The 17,089-nt window shown below is 38.1% G+C and overlaps 1 protein-coding gene across 1 annotated transcript in view; it reads left to right on the forward strand.

Annotated features, from left to right (window-relative positions):
- The window catches only part of GALNTL6 (polypeptide N-acetylgalactosaminyltransferase like 6), a 1,159,236-nt gene that overhangs the window by 1,081,299 nt on the left and 60,848 nt on the right, over positions 1–17,089 (forward strand). Inside the window, exon 10 of the mRNA XM_072795983.1 lies at positions 12,591–12,812. Coding sequence (XP_072652084.1) covers positions 12,591–12,812 — 222 coding nt within the window. The remainder of the gene's footprint in view (positions 1–12,590; positions 12,813–17,089) is intronic.

The raw sequence follows: 17,089 nt of genomic DNA on the forward strand, positions 1-17,089 counted from the left end.
TCTGACAGATTGCTGTTATAGGAATGAAACAGATTTTTGTGTATTGATTTTGTAACCTGAAGCCTCACTGAATTCATTTATTGTTATATAACTTATTAAACTCAACAGCAAAGAAACAAACAATCCAATCATTTATTGTTTATAATACTTTTTTGATGAAGTCTTTATAGTTGTCTATATATAATATCATGTCATCTGCAAATAGCAACAATTTTACTTCTTCCTTTCCAATTTGATTTATTTTTCTTGCCTAATTGTTCTGGCTAGTATTTCTGATACTGTGTCACCTAAAAGTGGTGAGAGTGGGCATCCTTGTCTTGTTTCTGATCTTAGAAGAAAATCTTTCAGTTTTTTACCACTGACTATGATGTTAGCTATGGATTTGTTATATATGGCCTTTATTATGTTGAGGTACATTTCTTCTATACCTATTTTGTTGAGAGTTTTTATCATGAATATTGCATTTTCTCAAATGCCTTTTCTGCATCTATTCAGATGATCATATAATTATATGATCTTAGCTTTCATTTTGTTAATGTGGTATATCACATTGACCAATTTGTGGCTGTTGAACCATCCTTGCATCCCTGGAATAAATTCCACTTAATCATGGCATATGATTGTTTGAATGTATTGCTGAATTTGGTTTGCTTATTTTGTTGAGGATTTTTGCATCTTTATTCATGAGAAATATTGGCATCCTTGTAGCATCCTTGTCTGGTTTTGACACAGGCTTATACTGGCCTTGTAAAATGAGTTTGGAAGAGTTTCTTTCTCTTCTATTTTTTGGAAGTGTTTGAGGATTGGTATTAATTCTTCTTTGATTAGAATTTACCAATGAAGCTGTCTGATCCTATACTTTTTTGGGAGTTTTTTTTTTTTTTTTTATTCATGAAAGACACACAGAGAGAGATGCAGAGACACAAGCAGTGGGAGAAGCAGGCTCCATGCAGGGAGATTTTCTATTTCATCATGATTCAATCTGGGTAGGTTGTATCTACCTATCCATTCCTTCTAGATTGTCCAGTTTGTTGGCATACAATTTCTCATAATAGTCTCTTACAATCACTTGTATTTATGTAGTATTAGTTGTAACTACTCTTTATTTCTGATTTTATTTATTTGAGTCCTCTTTTTTCTTTTGGTGTGTCTAGATAAAGGTTTGTCAATTTCATTTATCTTTTCAGAGAAACAGCTCTTAGTTTCATTATCTTTCTGCTACCTTTTTAGTTTCTATTTCATTTATTTTGCTCAAGATTTTACTATTTGCTTTCTTCTGCTAATTTTGGACTTTGTTTGTTCTTCTTTTTCTAGTTCATTGGGGTGTAGAGTGAGGTTGTTTGTTTATTTGAGACTTTTCTTGTTTCTTGAGGAAGGCATTTATTGCTATTAACTTACCTTTTAGAACTGATTTTGCTGCATTCCATAAATTTTGGTATGTTACATTTCTGACTTTGTCTCAAGATTTTTTTCATTTCTCTTTTGACTTCTTTGATCCACTTGTTCGGTAACATGTTGTTTAATCTACAAATACTTGCAAATTTTCCAGTTGTCTTTATATAATTAATTTTTAGTTTTATAATACAACTGTGGTCAGAGAATGTGCTTGATATGATTTCAATCTTCTAAATTTATTAAGACTTGTTTTGTGGCTTAACATATGATCTGAGAAGATGTCCCATGTACACTAGAAAATGTGTATTTTGCTACTTTTGTATGAAATATTCTGTAAATTTCTAGTAAATCTATCTAAGATGTCATTTAAGGCTGATATTTCCTTCTTAATTTTCCATCTGAGTTATCCATCTGTTAATATAAGTGGAGGATTAAAGTCACCTACTATTATTACATTGCTATCTATTTCTCCCTTTAGGTCTATTAATATTTACTTTATATATTTTGATATATAAATATCTTGTATTGGATGCATAAATATTTATAAATGTTATGGTCTCTTATTGGACTGACCCCTTAATCATTATATAACCCCTTCTTTGTCTCTTATTACAGTTATTATAATAGGACAAAATATCTTTTGTCTGATGTAAGTATAGCTATTCCAGCTTCCTTTTGGTTTTCATTTCCATGGGATACCTTTTTACATCCCTTCACTTTCAGTCTGTATATGTCCTATGCCTAAAGTCAGTATCTTGTAGGCAGCATATAGATGGGTCTAGTTTTTTTTCCTCCATTCCTCCACTCTGTTTTTTGACTGAAGAATTTAGTCCATTTACATTTAAAGTAGTTATTGATAGATACATACTTACTACCATTTTGTTAATTGTTTTTTGGCTGTTTTTTATTTCCTCTGTGTTCCTTTCTTCTTTTCCTGATGTCTTCCTTTGTGGTTTTATTACTTTCTTTGGTAGTATGATTGTATTCCTTTCTTTTTACCTTTTGTATACTTACTATAGGTTTTGTTTTGTGGTTACCATGAGGCTTACATTCAACAACTTATAACAGTCTATTTTAAGTTGATAACACTTAAGTTTGATCCCATTCTAAAGCTCACATTTTTATTCTCCCCCACCATACTTTATGTTTTTAGTGTCACATTTTACATCTTTTTTATCTTGTGTATCCCTTAACTAATTATTATAATCATAGTTATCTTTACCACTTTTGTTTTTTAACCTTTATAGGTGAGTAATTCTCTAGCTTTATAAGTGAGTAAGCCACTACTTTTACTATATATTTACCTTACTAGTGACATTTATTCTTTCAAATGTGTTCTTGTCACTAAAGATTGCCCTTTCTTTTCAGCATAAAGAAGTCTCTTTAAGATTTCTTTAAGGCCATTTTAGTGGAGATAAACTTCTTTTGCTTTTACTTGTCTATAACTCCTTATCTCTCCTTCAATTCAGAATACTTTTGCTGAGTAAAGTATTCTTGGCTGGAAGCTTTTTTTCTTTCAGCACTTTAAATATATCACACTGCCTTCTTCTGGTCTGCAAAGTTTCTGCGGAGAGAAGAAAATGAAAGTATTACATTAAAAAGATATATATAGCCTATTTTGATTTCAGCATTAGTTATAATAGCAAGATATGGAAGTAGTTTAAGTATCCATTGATGGACGAATGGATAAAGAAATTGTGGTATAAACATACAATGAAATATCATTCAGCTGTAAAAAAAAAGAATGAAGTCTTGCCATTTGCAACAGCATACATGGACCTCAAGGGCATTATGCTAAGTGAAATAAGTCAGATAAAGATGTATCCATGTGATCTCTTTTATATGTGGAATTAAAAAAAAAAAAAGCTCATAGATACAGAGAACAGATAGATGATTGCCAGAGGTAAGGGATGAGAAGTGAAAGGAATGGGTAATTTTTTTTTAGCTTAAATAAATTTTTTATCACATTTCTAACAAAAGATTGGTATCCAGAATATATAAAGAATTCTCAGAATTTAATAATAAGATAATTAACAACCCAATTTTTTAAATGGGCAAAAAAGATATACAGATGGTAAATAAGTGCATGAAAAGATGCTTCACATTATTAGGCATTAAGGAAATGTAAATTAAAACCACATTTTTATAATGGCAAAAATAAAAAGACTGACCATATTGAGTGTTGAAGTTATGATTTAACTGGAATGCTCATACAATGCTAATGGGAATGTAAAACGGAATAACCACTTTGGAAAATAGTTTAGCAGATTCATTAAAAGTAAGACTACTTAGCATATGACCTAGACATTCCTTCAAAATATTTACCCAGTAGAAATTAAAGCAAATGTCCATACAAACACAATTCATAGCAGCTTTATTTGTAATAACCCAAAACTGGAAAAACCCAAATGCCCATCAGTAGGTAAATGGAAAAATGAATATCTTCGTATTGCAATATAATTTTAAAAATGCATGCAACTACATGGATGAACTTAATAATATGCTTAGTTTAAGAAAGCTAGACAAAGGGCGGCTGGGATGGCTCAGTGGTTTAGTGCCACCTTCAGCCCAGGGCCTGATGCTGTAGACCTGGGATTGAGTCCCACGTCAGGCTCCCTACATGGAGCCTGCTTCTCCCTCTGCCTGTGTCTCTACCTCTCTCTCTCTCTGTATGTCTCTCATTAATAAATAAATAAAATCTTTTTAAAAATATAAATAAATAAATAAAATTAAAAGCCAGACAAAAAACACATACTTTATGATTCTATTTATTTAAAATTCTAGAAAATACAAATAAGTAAATATAAAATTCTAGAAAATACAAACTAAATTATGGTGACAAGAAGTAGATGAGTGTACAACACCAAGAGTGAGCCCTAGTGTAGACTATGTACTTTGGGTAATGGCATGTCAGTGTAGGTTCATCAATTGTAACAAATGAACCACCTGGGTGGGAGATGCTGATAATGGGATAGAAGCTATGCATTTGTAGGGGCAGGGAGGAAATGGGAAATCTCTGTGCCTACCCCTTAATTATGCTGTGGCCCTAGAACTACTCTAAAAAAGATTAGTTCTTAATAAATTTTTGAAAGAAAATCAGTAGTTGCTTGAGAATGATAATAGAGGTGCCTAAGAAAGGAAATGGAGAGAGGGATTTGATTTCAAAGAGGCATATGGAAACATTTTGGAGGTGATGGATATGTGCATTATCTTGATTATGATGGTGGTTTTACCAAAGTATACATATATCAAAATGTGCCAAATTGAACACTTTAACCATCAGCAGTTTATTGTATATCAACCCTTCCTCAATAAAGCTGTTTTTAAAATGAGGCTTATATGCATTTTTTTAGTAATATATGTAGGTAAATAATTTTGGGAGTTGTTCTTTGTCCTATATCTAAAGGCCACATTAAATGTTATCAGAAACACTGCCATGAATATCTAAAATATCCTGCCAAAAAAGAGAATAGAGATATAGTTAAATTATACCAAAAAGCTAAGAGCAGGTAACTGCTTACAAACAGCTCACACAGCCTTCGGGAAGAAGAGAGAGGAAACTGCCCGTCAGAGAAGCCTCTTTTTAGTACCGAATTAGCCATCCTCTCCTTATGCTGAAGGATTCCCACTGACTTCAAAGAAGTCTTTAGATCAGAGAAAAAGCAGTGCTAGGCTGAATAATTGTAGTGAGGTTGAGGCTCTCTTAAAGAGATTCTCTTTTGAGCTGTATCCATGATGACATTATCACTTTATCAATGATAAGAGGGCTTTGGGGTGGGACTCTGGAGTTACTAAAGTACTCTTAAGCATCAAAGAGGAGAAAAGAAATGCATTTATATCACCATCAGAATTTTTAAAGTCCCAGGATAGTGATGCAATGCTTGCTGGAGGAGTGACTGGGACAAATAAGAAGCTGTTTCTGTGTTAGATTGGCTTTACAAGCTACCAGCAGTTTCTGGGGAGGAAAGCACCAAAAAAAGAAAGAGAGCTGAAGAAATAGAAATCTATTATAAAACCATCATAATACAATAGCTGAATATGGACATGAGCACAGCGTGTGGATTGGGGTCACCCAGTGCACATGTAAGGACTGCACCCTACACAAAGAACTGGAAGCATACCATGGAGATGAGGTAGCCCTGACAGTACGCATGTATGGGACAGCCACGTGGCCAGATGATCAACTGTCAAATAGTATGCTGAGAAACTGAATAGGGATTGTATTTTTAGGATAATTAAATAGCGTGGTCTAAAACGTCGCTGGCAAAAAGAAATAATTAGTGGAGAGATTTCTGTGGTGTCATGAATCAGCAGGTACAATGGAGCTATCTCTTTTCTTCATGTTGCACAATAAAGATGATCAGTCAGAGCTGGAAATCTGTTCTTATAAACTAAGCTAGAATGTGATTTAATGGCCCTGGTAAAATATCAATTCAAACACCTGATGAGTGTTAGAATTAAGGAAAGATTTAGCGTCAGATGGTGCAAAGAAAACAAGACTTGAATTCTAAAGACCTCTAATATAAGGCTGAATGTGTTAAGTATGTTCATAAATATTTGGGCAACACAGAAAAATAGGAGTTTGGGTCGAACAGAGGAGAGTATGGTAACACACAAGAAACCACTGAGGTTGACATAAAAAGAGATGATGCTGTCAATGTCTTGTACATAGAAGGTGCTCAGAATGACAGTTTTTATTTCATTTACCATTCAAGAATTAGGAAGATCTGCAGCTTTTAAAAAATAGAGAACTAGAGAAATCTTCATTTGCTCTCTACACCAAAAAATGAATGTATTCTTCAGCTCCAGTAGCTATTCTTATCAAACCGCTACACAACTTCCACACTGGATGAAAAACCAACAGGTGAAAACCTCCTAGATTCACTTTGGGTGCGCTTGGGGCCTCTCCCCCAGTCTCCCTGTCCAGGCTCAGAGCCTGGCTGGAACCCATCCCGTATGTGCAGAGACAGAAGGCCTTCAGCTACTTATTTTCAGATTAAGGTTAACAGTAAACACTAAATTGTCCACTCCAGCCATGCTGAGCCCTCACCTCTAGCTTCCAATTAGCACTGCTGTTATCTTAAATGATGTGGCTGCTTCCCTGCTTGCTTCACAGATAGAGGGCCAGCGGGATCCCACCTGTTAGAAACAGAAACACAGTGGGATTGGGAAGCATATTTAGATCAACTGTGTGTTATAGCAGGCTTCTCTCCAGAGAGCCTGAAACTTCTCTGGAATAATTTCCACAGAAGCAAAATATTCACTATGTGTTAGCAATAGCATCAAGACATGCCAGATTCTGAATATACAGTAACTTAATGAATTGAAAAAAAAATTCATGGAACACATATTACATGCATATATGTGTGTATATGTATATATATATATATATATATATATATATATATATATACGCGTGTGTGTGTTTGTGTGTGTGTGTGTGTTGTACTAAGGTTGCCAGATTTGGCAAATAAAAATACAGGACACCTAATTAAATTTGAATTTCAGACAAATCACTTTTTTAGTATAACTATGTCCCGTGTTTAAGGATAAACTGAGGCATATTAAAATTTTTTAAGGGTTTATTTGAGCAAAAGTCTATTTGAATTGGATACTATCACACTGGAAGTGGTTAAACAGAAAGACTTATAGAGAAAAATACAAAAGCAAAGAAAAGAAATTATTTGATTGGCTATAGCTTAGAATCTAGTCTATTTGTGATCGGTTGGGCCTAGTGTTTTGACTTCATAACCTTGAGATATTTATTGGCTTTGATTTCAGTTTGCATAGGTAGGCCACCTCAATCTGGTGGCTTCCTTGTTTAATTGAATTGAATTCAGTTCAATTCAATTCAACACATTAAATGTTAATAATCCAAGCATTTTACAACTAGTAATCACACTTATATTTTTAAATTATTTGTTCTTTACTTGAAATTCAAATTTAACCATGTGCCCCACATCCTATTTACTGGCATCTGCATTTGGGAGGAATAAGAAGAGAGTTTCTGAATGGGCGAGATCAGACAAATAAGGAGAAGTGCATTGAAGCAGGAGAAACCATATGGACAAAGCCAGGGAACAGCTGTATTTTTTTAAGTGGCAATGAACAGAGCAGATTCCATAAGCAGAGGTCCTGTATAGGAGAATAAAATACAAGAGGACTGTTAGGGACTGTTTGGAGGATGTCTTGGACAGTGAGCCACCCTTCTGCAACAAAATGGTCGGTGGGGCATAACTCAAGAGCCAGCGGTTGAATTTCTTTTAGGGGAACCTTTGCCTGGTAAAACACCTGGAAAGGACATTTTGGCTCTGGAGGGTAGGCCTCAGGGTTTGGCCAGGATAAGCAGGGACAGTGAGAATGCTGAATTATTTTGTGTGAAAAGAGAGAAGAAATGATGACATTCTGGTGCAGTCCTACCAAGGAGACATAAGGGGAAATTTTGAGGACCGCAGCATGGAAAGGGGTCAAAAGACAGGAAGAAGAAATTTTAGCCAAGGACTCTACAGCAGCCAAAGACTGTGAAAGAAGTTCTATATTCCACCTTACATCATCTGCCGTGCTTTGCCATCTGAGGCTCTGCCAACCACCACACCTTAGTGATCTACCTGCGGCGAGAGTGAGAGGTGAGGAGGAACCCATGAGCGCCCCCCTCAATGAGTGAGAATAGCGAGCAAGCCCGAGGCAAGACACCACCAGAAAGGTCCCCCAACAGGAAATCAAAGCGAAGGATGAATATGTGAACACAAAGCCCTGGGAATCCACACAGATCTTGAGGGGGGGTGTATATATAATTTGTAGTTGAAGCAATCTTATTTAAATCTCAAATGACAGGAACCCCAGCTTAACACCTGGCTCTGTGTATTTAAGAAAACCTTTATAAGTTAGAGAGGAAGACAAACCATGAGAGACTCCTAACTCTGGGAAACAAGCAAAGGGATGCGATAGGGAAGGCAGGTTGAGGGGCTGTGGTGACTAGGTGACGGGCACTAAGGAGGGCACTTGATGGGATGAGATGAGCACTGGGTGTTATACTATATGTTGGCAAATTGAATTTAAATTTTAAAAAAGGAAAAAAAAAGGACAACCTTTATAGATCCAACTTCAGATACTTTGAGAGTAAATGATTACACATACAGATCTTCCAGTGTCCATTCTTTATTCTTTCTTTTGTCTTGATAAGTAGTTTTTGGACATTTTAGCATCTTCACCAACATTCATTCAATCAATCCTAGGGAGAGATGGGCCCACTCAGGTTGATTTATTTTTCTCTTTGTTACCATCACCAGGAGGAGATGTTATTAGATGTCTCAACTGCATGATCCTGTACATGTGTACACAGCTGTGGATGTTTAAGCGAGAAATGTAGCTTTGCTCCTATCCCATTACCTCCATGTATTTGGATGTGTGTATATATGTTCCTATAGAAATACCTCAAAAAAAAAAAAAAACCCTCAATGTACTCAAATGCATATATGAGTATTTCATTTCCTGGACAGATGAATTTATTCTACAATCTGTAAAAAGCCAATGAAACTCTTGCAACCTCTTGTAATATTTCTCAGCTGTGATTCCAATATTTTCCCCAAAACTAAGTACTGAGTCATGATTACAGTGGAAAATTAGCACAGTATATTGTTACTTCCAGAATAATGACTTCAGAATGACATTATTTGGCCGGTCACCTGCACTGTTTGTGAGTGAGGACTATTCCTTGACTATAATAATTGACTCCTTCGAAAGTTTCCTCCTGGTAGGAAATTCAATTCAGAGAACAGAGCGTCTATAATGGAGGATGTCTAATGAGTCATCGGGAACATTAGAGAATGGGCAAGATGTTGTATTTATATTTAAATGTTTATGTAACACTCATTGCTAGAGGGAAACTAGCTATTACAGTTTTTGCAATTATCATGCTGTTTCTCTTTTCCTGTCTCCTGGAAAGCTACAAAAGAGGAATCAATGATTTGATATTATCCCTGGAATACACTCATGATCCTGCTGCTTATTTTAGAGTGTTTGGGAAATCAGCAGACCTAACCTGCAACCAAGTTTATTTCAATTTGAAAAGGACATGATAACGCAAAAGCTACCAGGCTGATTCCCCAGTTAACTCTACTGGTTAGCTTCCCTAAAGCGGTTGACAATTTACCAGCGTGCTATCTCCTGCCCCATTTACCTATTGAGGATGCTTATCCTAGCTAACATTTATCATGACATCTTGAGTCATTTCCAGTGGAATGTATCTGAACTAATCAGTTCCCCTTTGAGTTTTATAATAATTCCTATTTCTATTTCAAAAATCCAAAGCAACTGGGGTGCCTGGGTGGCTCAATTGGTTAAGTGTCCGACTCTTGGTTTCAGTTCAGGTCATGATCTCGAGGTTGTGGGATCAAGCCCTGAATTGGTCTCTGCCCTCTCCCTCTGTTCCTCCCCTTGACTGCATTCTCTTTCTTTCAAATAAATAAATAAAATCTTTCTTAAAAATCCAAAGCAACAAATATCTAACCTTTAGCACCAGCACTTTTTTAAAAAATTGTTCCTATTTTCAGTGCCTTTATTATTGGATATAAACATACTATAAATTTGTCCACATTCATTTTATAATAGATCTTTTAATTCAACAATTAGCATGCCCAGTTGAGCACACACAGGTGCTTGGAATCATTCAAGGTGCTGGGTTTTCTAATTAAAAAGCAGATCTATACCTAACTTCATGAAATGTACAGTCTAAAAGTGCTTATTTACACAAGTCAAAATAGATTGCTCAGTGACAAAGCTATCAGAATTTTTAAGGCATGTCTTTACTTAATAAAGTCATTTTCTCATTATTCCTGGGTAATTTACCTCTTTGTCTCTGTTTTTTTATATTCCTCTGCCTTTATTCACTTTCACTTATCAGAGAAGCATAAAGTAGTAGAAATTAAATATTTCCATTTTATATAATAATTGGATTTTAGGATAAAGGTTGGAACTGCAGCCTAAAAACTAATTTGAATATAAATAGTTTTAAAATTATTGACTGATTTTTTCCATTCCATCTTTAAATCTTTTTGCTAATCATAAAAATTGTCCACCTAAGGGCAGATAAAAATACAAAGCATTTCATCCAGAACATTTACCAGATTGAAAGGTAAATGGTGAAATGACATTGAAGACTTGCTCGTAAATGTTGTAGGGTATGTGTGTAGGACGGGTCCATCACAGAGCAGAGGTTTCAACCATCGTCTGTTTCCTTATCTTTCCCCCAAACAAATCAGGCAACTTGGAATCTGTGGCAAGGGCTAGGATCTTACAAAACAACGTTAACTCTGATGGTGTGCGGTAGTAAACTGGAGTCAGAGGAGTGGAAATTGTCACGGGCAAGGAATGCAGATGGGACGTGAGGCAGCGCAGCGACAAAGAAACCCTTCTACTTTCCGCGTCAGGAGTCTTGGAAAGGAAGGAAAGCAAGGCAACCGAGAGATCAGAGTAGTCCTTGCAGCACTGACTCTCCTGTGTGCCTTGCTGAATCAACTGAGCCCTACCTCATGCCCACCAGTGACCAAACGTAACCAAGGAGCCCATGGAAGCAGCGGAAGAGTAGGGGTGGGGTGAATGGAGCCAAAAATGGAGGGAAGAGACTCAGCGGTTGAGGGTCTGCCTTTGGCTCAGGGCGTGATCCCCATCCTGGGATCGAGTCCCGCATGGGGCCCCCCGCTGGGACCCTACTTCTCCCTCTGCCTGTGTCTCTGCCTCTGTGTGCGTGTGTCTCATGAATACATAAAATCTTGAAACAAACTGGGATGGAAGAGAGGCCCATTAGGGACACTGGTGGGGGGGGTGGGGGGGACAGAACAAACAAAGGGTATGATCTTACTAGGACTAAGGTGTTCGGGGACTCTGACTCCCAACACACCTCCGGGCACCGTTTCAGGCCTTAATTAGGATGCCTTAACAATCTTTAAGATAAAATTATTTTCTTATCACTAGTTTTTACTTCAATGACTTATGCCAGGATCTTATTAAAGTTTCCAGCCATTCTGCTCACTGATCTTCTAAGTACAAATGAGAAACTGGAAAGAGTGCATGTTCACGGGGCACTTGATACAGAAAATTTGAACACAAAACAAGAACCAGAGCCATGGGACACCTACAGGACACCAACACCTGAAGCCATGCTACAAACTGGGGAGGTCAGAACTCAGACCCTCTAGATAGCACAGCTGTTCTCATTAGCGCTCAATATGATAGAGCTCTAAGGGATGTCAGAGGACATCTCATTGCAGCTAAAGACCAGGGAACCCTTCAGTTCAACCCTCCAATTACTTTCTTCTAATAATTATTAATAATAATAATAATAATACCCATAGTACCTAGTATGTGCCAGGTACTATCCCAACCACTTTATGGGTGTGACTTCACTTAATCCTACAACCACTCTCATGATGTATGTATTATTATCTGTACCTTCTCAGGTGAGGAATCTGAGGCCAGAAGTGGATAAGTTATTTGCTCTGTCTCAAAACTGATGAAAGGGCTGAGCTTCCTACCCTGAGCCTACACAGTCTCCCGCCCCTAAAGAGCATGCTTATTTTCCTACCTTCCTTCTACTTCCTTCACCTGTGGAAACATCTGCAGAGAAGACCGGCTACTCGGTGCTTCCCTTAGCTTCATTATGCTTCATTATGCAGTAAATTACTGAATTCTGCTTAGCAGACTTGTACATAGAAAATATCATCAGAACACAAGGTCTTCAATTTAGTAATGCTGGGTTGTCTATAATTGGGAGAGAAGAATAACAGCTTGTTTGTCCTCTTTCTTTCCAAGACCCTAACTGTTCTTTGAAATGGTTTAAGCAATTTGATGCCGAAGAACTTCATTATCTCCAGTTTCAGCTCCTTTAGTTCTATGTGAAAAATAAAGAATTTGTAATCATGAAATAACAGGAGGGAAAGTTAGTGTAATTGTAAGCTGAAATTTTACTGACTCTGATAAATTATCTAACTGGCAGCTGAACCCATGCATGTTAGTGCAAGGCCTCAGACAAACTATATCACACCCCTTGATCTTATGAAAACTCCCATTTGTTAATAAGTCACCCACCAGCACTGTCTGAGGTTGTCTAATTTCTTGCACTTTTTTCAATTCTAGCACACCTAAAATCACCCCTTGAGCGCACTGGTCAATAAATGACCTTCTTTTCTGCTGCACAGAACCTGAAGCGGGTGGCTGAGACCTGGATGGATGAATTCGCCGAGTATATTTACCAGCGGCGCCCAGAATACAGGCACCTGTCCACCGGGGACATCTCCGCCCAGAAGGAGCTGCGCAAACAGCTCAAGTGCAAGGACTTCAAATGGTTCATGGCTGCAGTGGCCTGGGACGTGCCTAAGTACTACCCTCCAGTGGAGCCCCCACCTGCTGCCTGGGGGGAGGTGAGGAGAGGCTGCATGAAACCTGCTCTTACCCAGTGTGTCCATCTCTCCTGGGCTCAGTTGGCGGGAGGGACTGCCAAAGCCTCCCACTCCTTGCCCTAGAGCCAAGTAAGAGTAGTTTATATCATCTCCGATAAGTGAACACCCAACTATTTTTTTTTTTTAGAAATCGCCAGGGATAAACATTCAGCCCTCAGCTTTGATGGTCCCACCCAAAACTCTTGGCCACTACTAACTCCTCAAATGGATTTTTTTAATACACCTGAAAAATATTTTTATTTGAGATTAGTGAAATGGCCATAAGAGCTTGCAGAGAATGCAAATATCTGCCATGCTACTGTGTAAATAAGTATGACTTGATCTCCACGATGGAATCCCTCACCATCCTCCATGCGTAGCCTCGTTGCTATTTGTATATGCGAGGGTGAGGTGACGGAGTGGCTTGACTATTTTCCTAGCCAGAGGTGCTATGCAGAATCATGAAGGAATGCATTTCCATAATACCCAGAACTGTGGCGCACGCAGAAGCCACATCGGCTGCTTAAATAAGCACTAACCTTTCCACCTTGGAATGCTTCTTTTTTATCTCACTTCTTGATTTAAAATGGAAAGAACTAAATAGCCCCAGTTCCCAAATTTAAAATATCTATCTTTTGGCACAGAAAGGACTATTGTTCTGGGTTCAGTTGCGTTCAATCCTGTTACTATAGCCTTCTCCTCGCAGAAAAGCATATGCTAAAGCAAGGACTAAAATTGGATAGGGTGGATTTATCCTAGCAATTTAATCTGCTTTTAGCAGGAGGCTATGAGGGGGAAATTGCAGGCTGGGTGGAATGCTAGTGCTGTCCTCGTTCTCAAGGATTTCAGATGCCAGGAGGTGACTAGAGTGCATTGTGGGGGAGTTTTTTCATCATTGTCCCTGGTTTTGCTGTGTGGGGGAGAACATGCCTCAGCCTGGTTGGTGTCTGTGGCTCGTCTATATACAGGTTTCCCCATGACGTGGCTGGAACAACCAGGATACTGAAGTAGCATTCTTGGGTGAGCTGTCCCAGCTCCCCTTGGAAAATATTTCAAGTGCACTGCTTGTTTTGCCAAGCAGATCCCAAAAGATGTTCTCTACCTGTGCCTGGGATACCCAAGGCATGAAGGAGAGTCAAGGTCCAGAACATCACTGCATGTTCCACTTCCAAATGGTTTTGATTGTGCACATGATCCTAATACTGGCTGCTTAAGCCAGTTGGTAATCCGATCTAATACTTTGCACCTTAAACATTTCACTAAAGCATCCCTGGAATATTAATAATATTAGTCGGCTCCTACTAGTATCAGTTAATCACCACAGAGTTCATTTATAGCAATAGAAATGGAAAGTATACCCCAAGAAAAGCTTTCTTAGCCTAACGCATTATATGACACAGGAATTTGTTGCTCAATAAGCGGGAGGGTGCCTGTGTAAGACGTTTTTGGTTAAGGTTACATCTCCTACCTATGATCATTTAAATGCAGCTCTGCCTTAGTGACTCAAAAATACTCTCAAAGGGGCACCTGGGTGGCTCAGTCAGTGAAGCATCTGCCTTGGACTCAGGTCATAATCCTGGGGTCCTGGGATGGAGCCTGCTTCTCCCTCTCCTCCCCACTCTGCTCTCTCTCGCTATCTCTGTCTCTCTCAAATAAATAAATAAATTCTTTTAAAAGAAAGAAATACTCTCAAAGACCTCAGCATCATTGTGTGATCTGCAGCCATTTAAAACCCTATTAAGCTTTTCCCCGTCTTACGTGGAAACATATATTTTTGTTCCTACGTGGTTACCACTTCAAACTGCAGCAGGTCACATTTTCCCTTCATACCTGATCAAATAATAGCCAATATTTATAAAGCACCTTGCTTGGAAACAGACTCAAAGCTTCCACTGATATTCTAAAAAAGATACAACTTCCCAGAAAAATCAAAATAACCATCTAAAGGCCAGGTAGGCTTTAGCAGAAGATTGTTATTCATTACCTTGCTTGCCTTACACCTTTACACTACTTGCCTGGCTCTTAGAAGCATTTGCATTCATCATTTCTGGTCTAAACAATTACACATTGAGAAGATCAGATTTTTTTTAACACGATGATAAATTTCTTTCCCTGGAGCTTCAGCACAGCAAACAAAACAACGTTATATTTAGGTTTTGGGAAAGAAAAAAATGGGCTATACTTCAAGGACCAGTTGCATTCAGTTGCATTTGTTCCATGAAGGTGTGGTCCACAGCAAAAATGAAGACCTGGAAGACTGGAGGAAGGCAAAAAGAAAGGAAGCCAACAAGTGACAAGGACTTGGGTTGGCAAACACTCTTGAAAAATACCTATTTCACAAGCAGACTAGATCCGTGGGAGTAGAAGTAGTGCATGTACATTTAATGCAGGAGGCAAGAGAAGTGTTGAAATACAGCTTGATCTAAATGAAATCATGAAAAAGAGAACTACTTTCTAACTATATATGTGGTGATAGCAACCTACTTCTTAACAGTGGATAAAAATTACTAAATGTGCAGGATATATCTGTGGATCATTTTCTCTCTGAAAACAGCTCTTTTGAAGTTATCATGCTTATGTTTTTCTTTTCCCTTTAAGAGGGCTTTTTTAAATATTTTTTTTATTTTGGAATAATTTTAAATCTGCAGAAGAGTTGCAAAGATAGTACCTCAAGTTCGCAGGTTAGTCTTCACTCCAGTTCTTCCAAGGTTAACATCTTAATGTTTGCCACATTAACCACAGTATGTTAAAACTAAGTAATTAACAATGGTACAATACTCTAGCCTAAACTACAGATTTTATCTAGATTTCACCATTTTTGTCATTCATGTCCCTTTTCTGTTCCAGGATCCAGTCCAGCATATGAGAGGGCACTTTAATTTTCTATAAACTTTAAATTAATTGTTAGAGTGGGCAAAGCTCCTAAATAAATATAATAGGTCAATTGCTGTTTCTGTAAGAAAGTGAAAAGGGAAATGCAGACTATGTGGCTCTTTTGAAGCGGTTATAGAAAGGAACCACAAACCTCCAGCAACGTAAACACAAGAATCCGTTATGGGATATCTGTGCCAAAAGCAGGGTAACTGGCTGTTTTATGCACTTGTACTTGGAACGGTTTCCACCTGCTTGGCTGTGCCAGCCTGATTCTGGGTAAACAATGAAGTGATTAGGCAATTTTTGGCGCTGGTTGTTAGAACCCACCTTGTAAAGGATATGTTACAGACCATAAATAGCCTATAAACTGCTGCTCATTTCCCTGACAAATTCAGCTGGATTATTGCATTTGTCTCTTAACTCATCTCTCTGCTTCTGCCCTCACTCCCTTCTGCTTATTCTCACCATAATCTACTAAAAATGGAAGATCAGGTCATTCATCCATTCAACACCTTGCAATAGCTAATCTCTCTTGGAGTAAAAACCAATGTCTTTATCTATGCCCTGAATGGTGTGACCCTTGCTGCATCCCCTCCAACCTCATCTCTTACTACTGGCCCTCTGGCTTCCTCTTCTCTACAAACACTGGCCTCATCACCGTTCCTCAAATAGGTCAGGCACAATCCCATGCCAGGGATTTTCCACTTGCTCCTTCTCCTTAGAATCCTCCAGCTTCAGGAATCCTATGGCTCCTTCTCTCACTTTCTTCTGATCTTTCTTCAAAAAAATTACCTTCTCAGTAAAGCCTTCACTGATCGTCCCATTGTGTGCAACAACCCACACACACATGCACACCCATACATGTACACTTCCAATCCTCCTTTCCTACTGTATTTTTCACCTCAGAATCCATCACTATATTGAATATTATATGATGCATTAATTTATCATGTTTCTCATCTATTTCCCACACTAGAAAGCAAGATTTGTGACATAGGGATTTTGTTGATTTGTGAAGTTACTATTGCCTTCAGTGTTTGGAACATAGGATGTGCGCAGTAAATATTCACTGAATGAATGAATGATGAATCAGTGGAGGATTTTGGCTCCCTGTTGTTCCCCTTGCTACTCACTGCTCTGTCTAGACACCTCCATGGAGCACTCTGAGCTCTTACTCTGCTCCACCTCACAGGGGAAGAGTCTCTGTACCCTCCCTTTTTGGCCATACATTATCCGCCACTTTGGAAAGCTTGGCCAGGAAGAGTTTGAGATTGGAATCTCAGGTAACCGATCATGATGGACTCTCAGTCAAGCAAGATATTAAATATTCTCTTTTGATACCCTAAGGAGAAGAAGGGAAAAATCCCAAAGTGAAAATCCTCTGT

Source organism: Canis lupus, chromosome 24 (genome assembly GCF_048164855.1).
Source record: "Canis lupus baileyi chromosome 24, mCanLup2.hap1, whole genome shotgun sequence".
Lineage (NCBI taxonomy): Eukaryota > Metazoa > Chordata > Mammalia > Carnivora > Canidae > Canis > Canis lupus.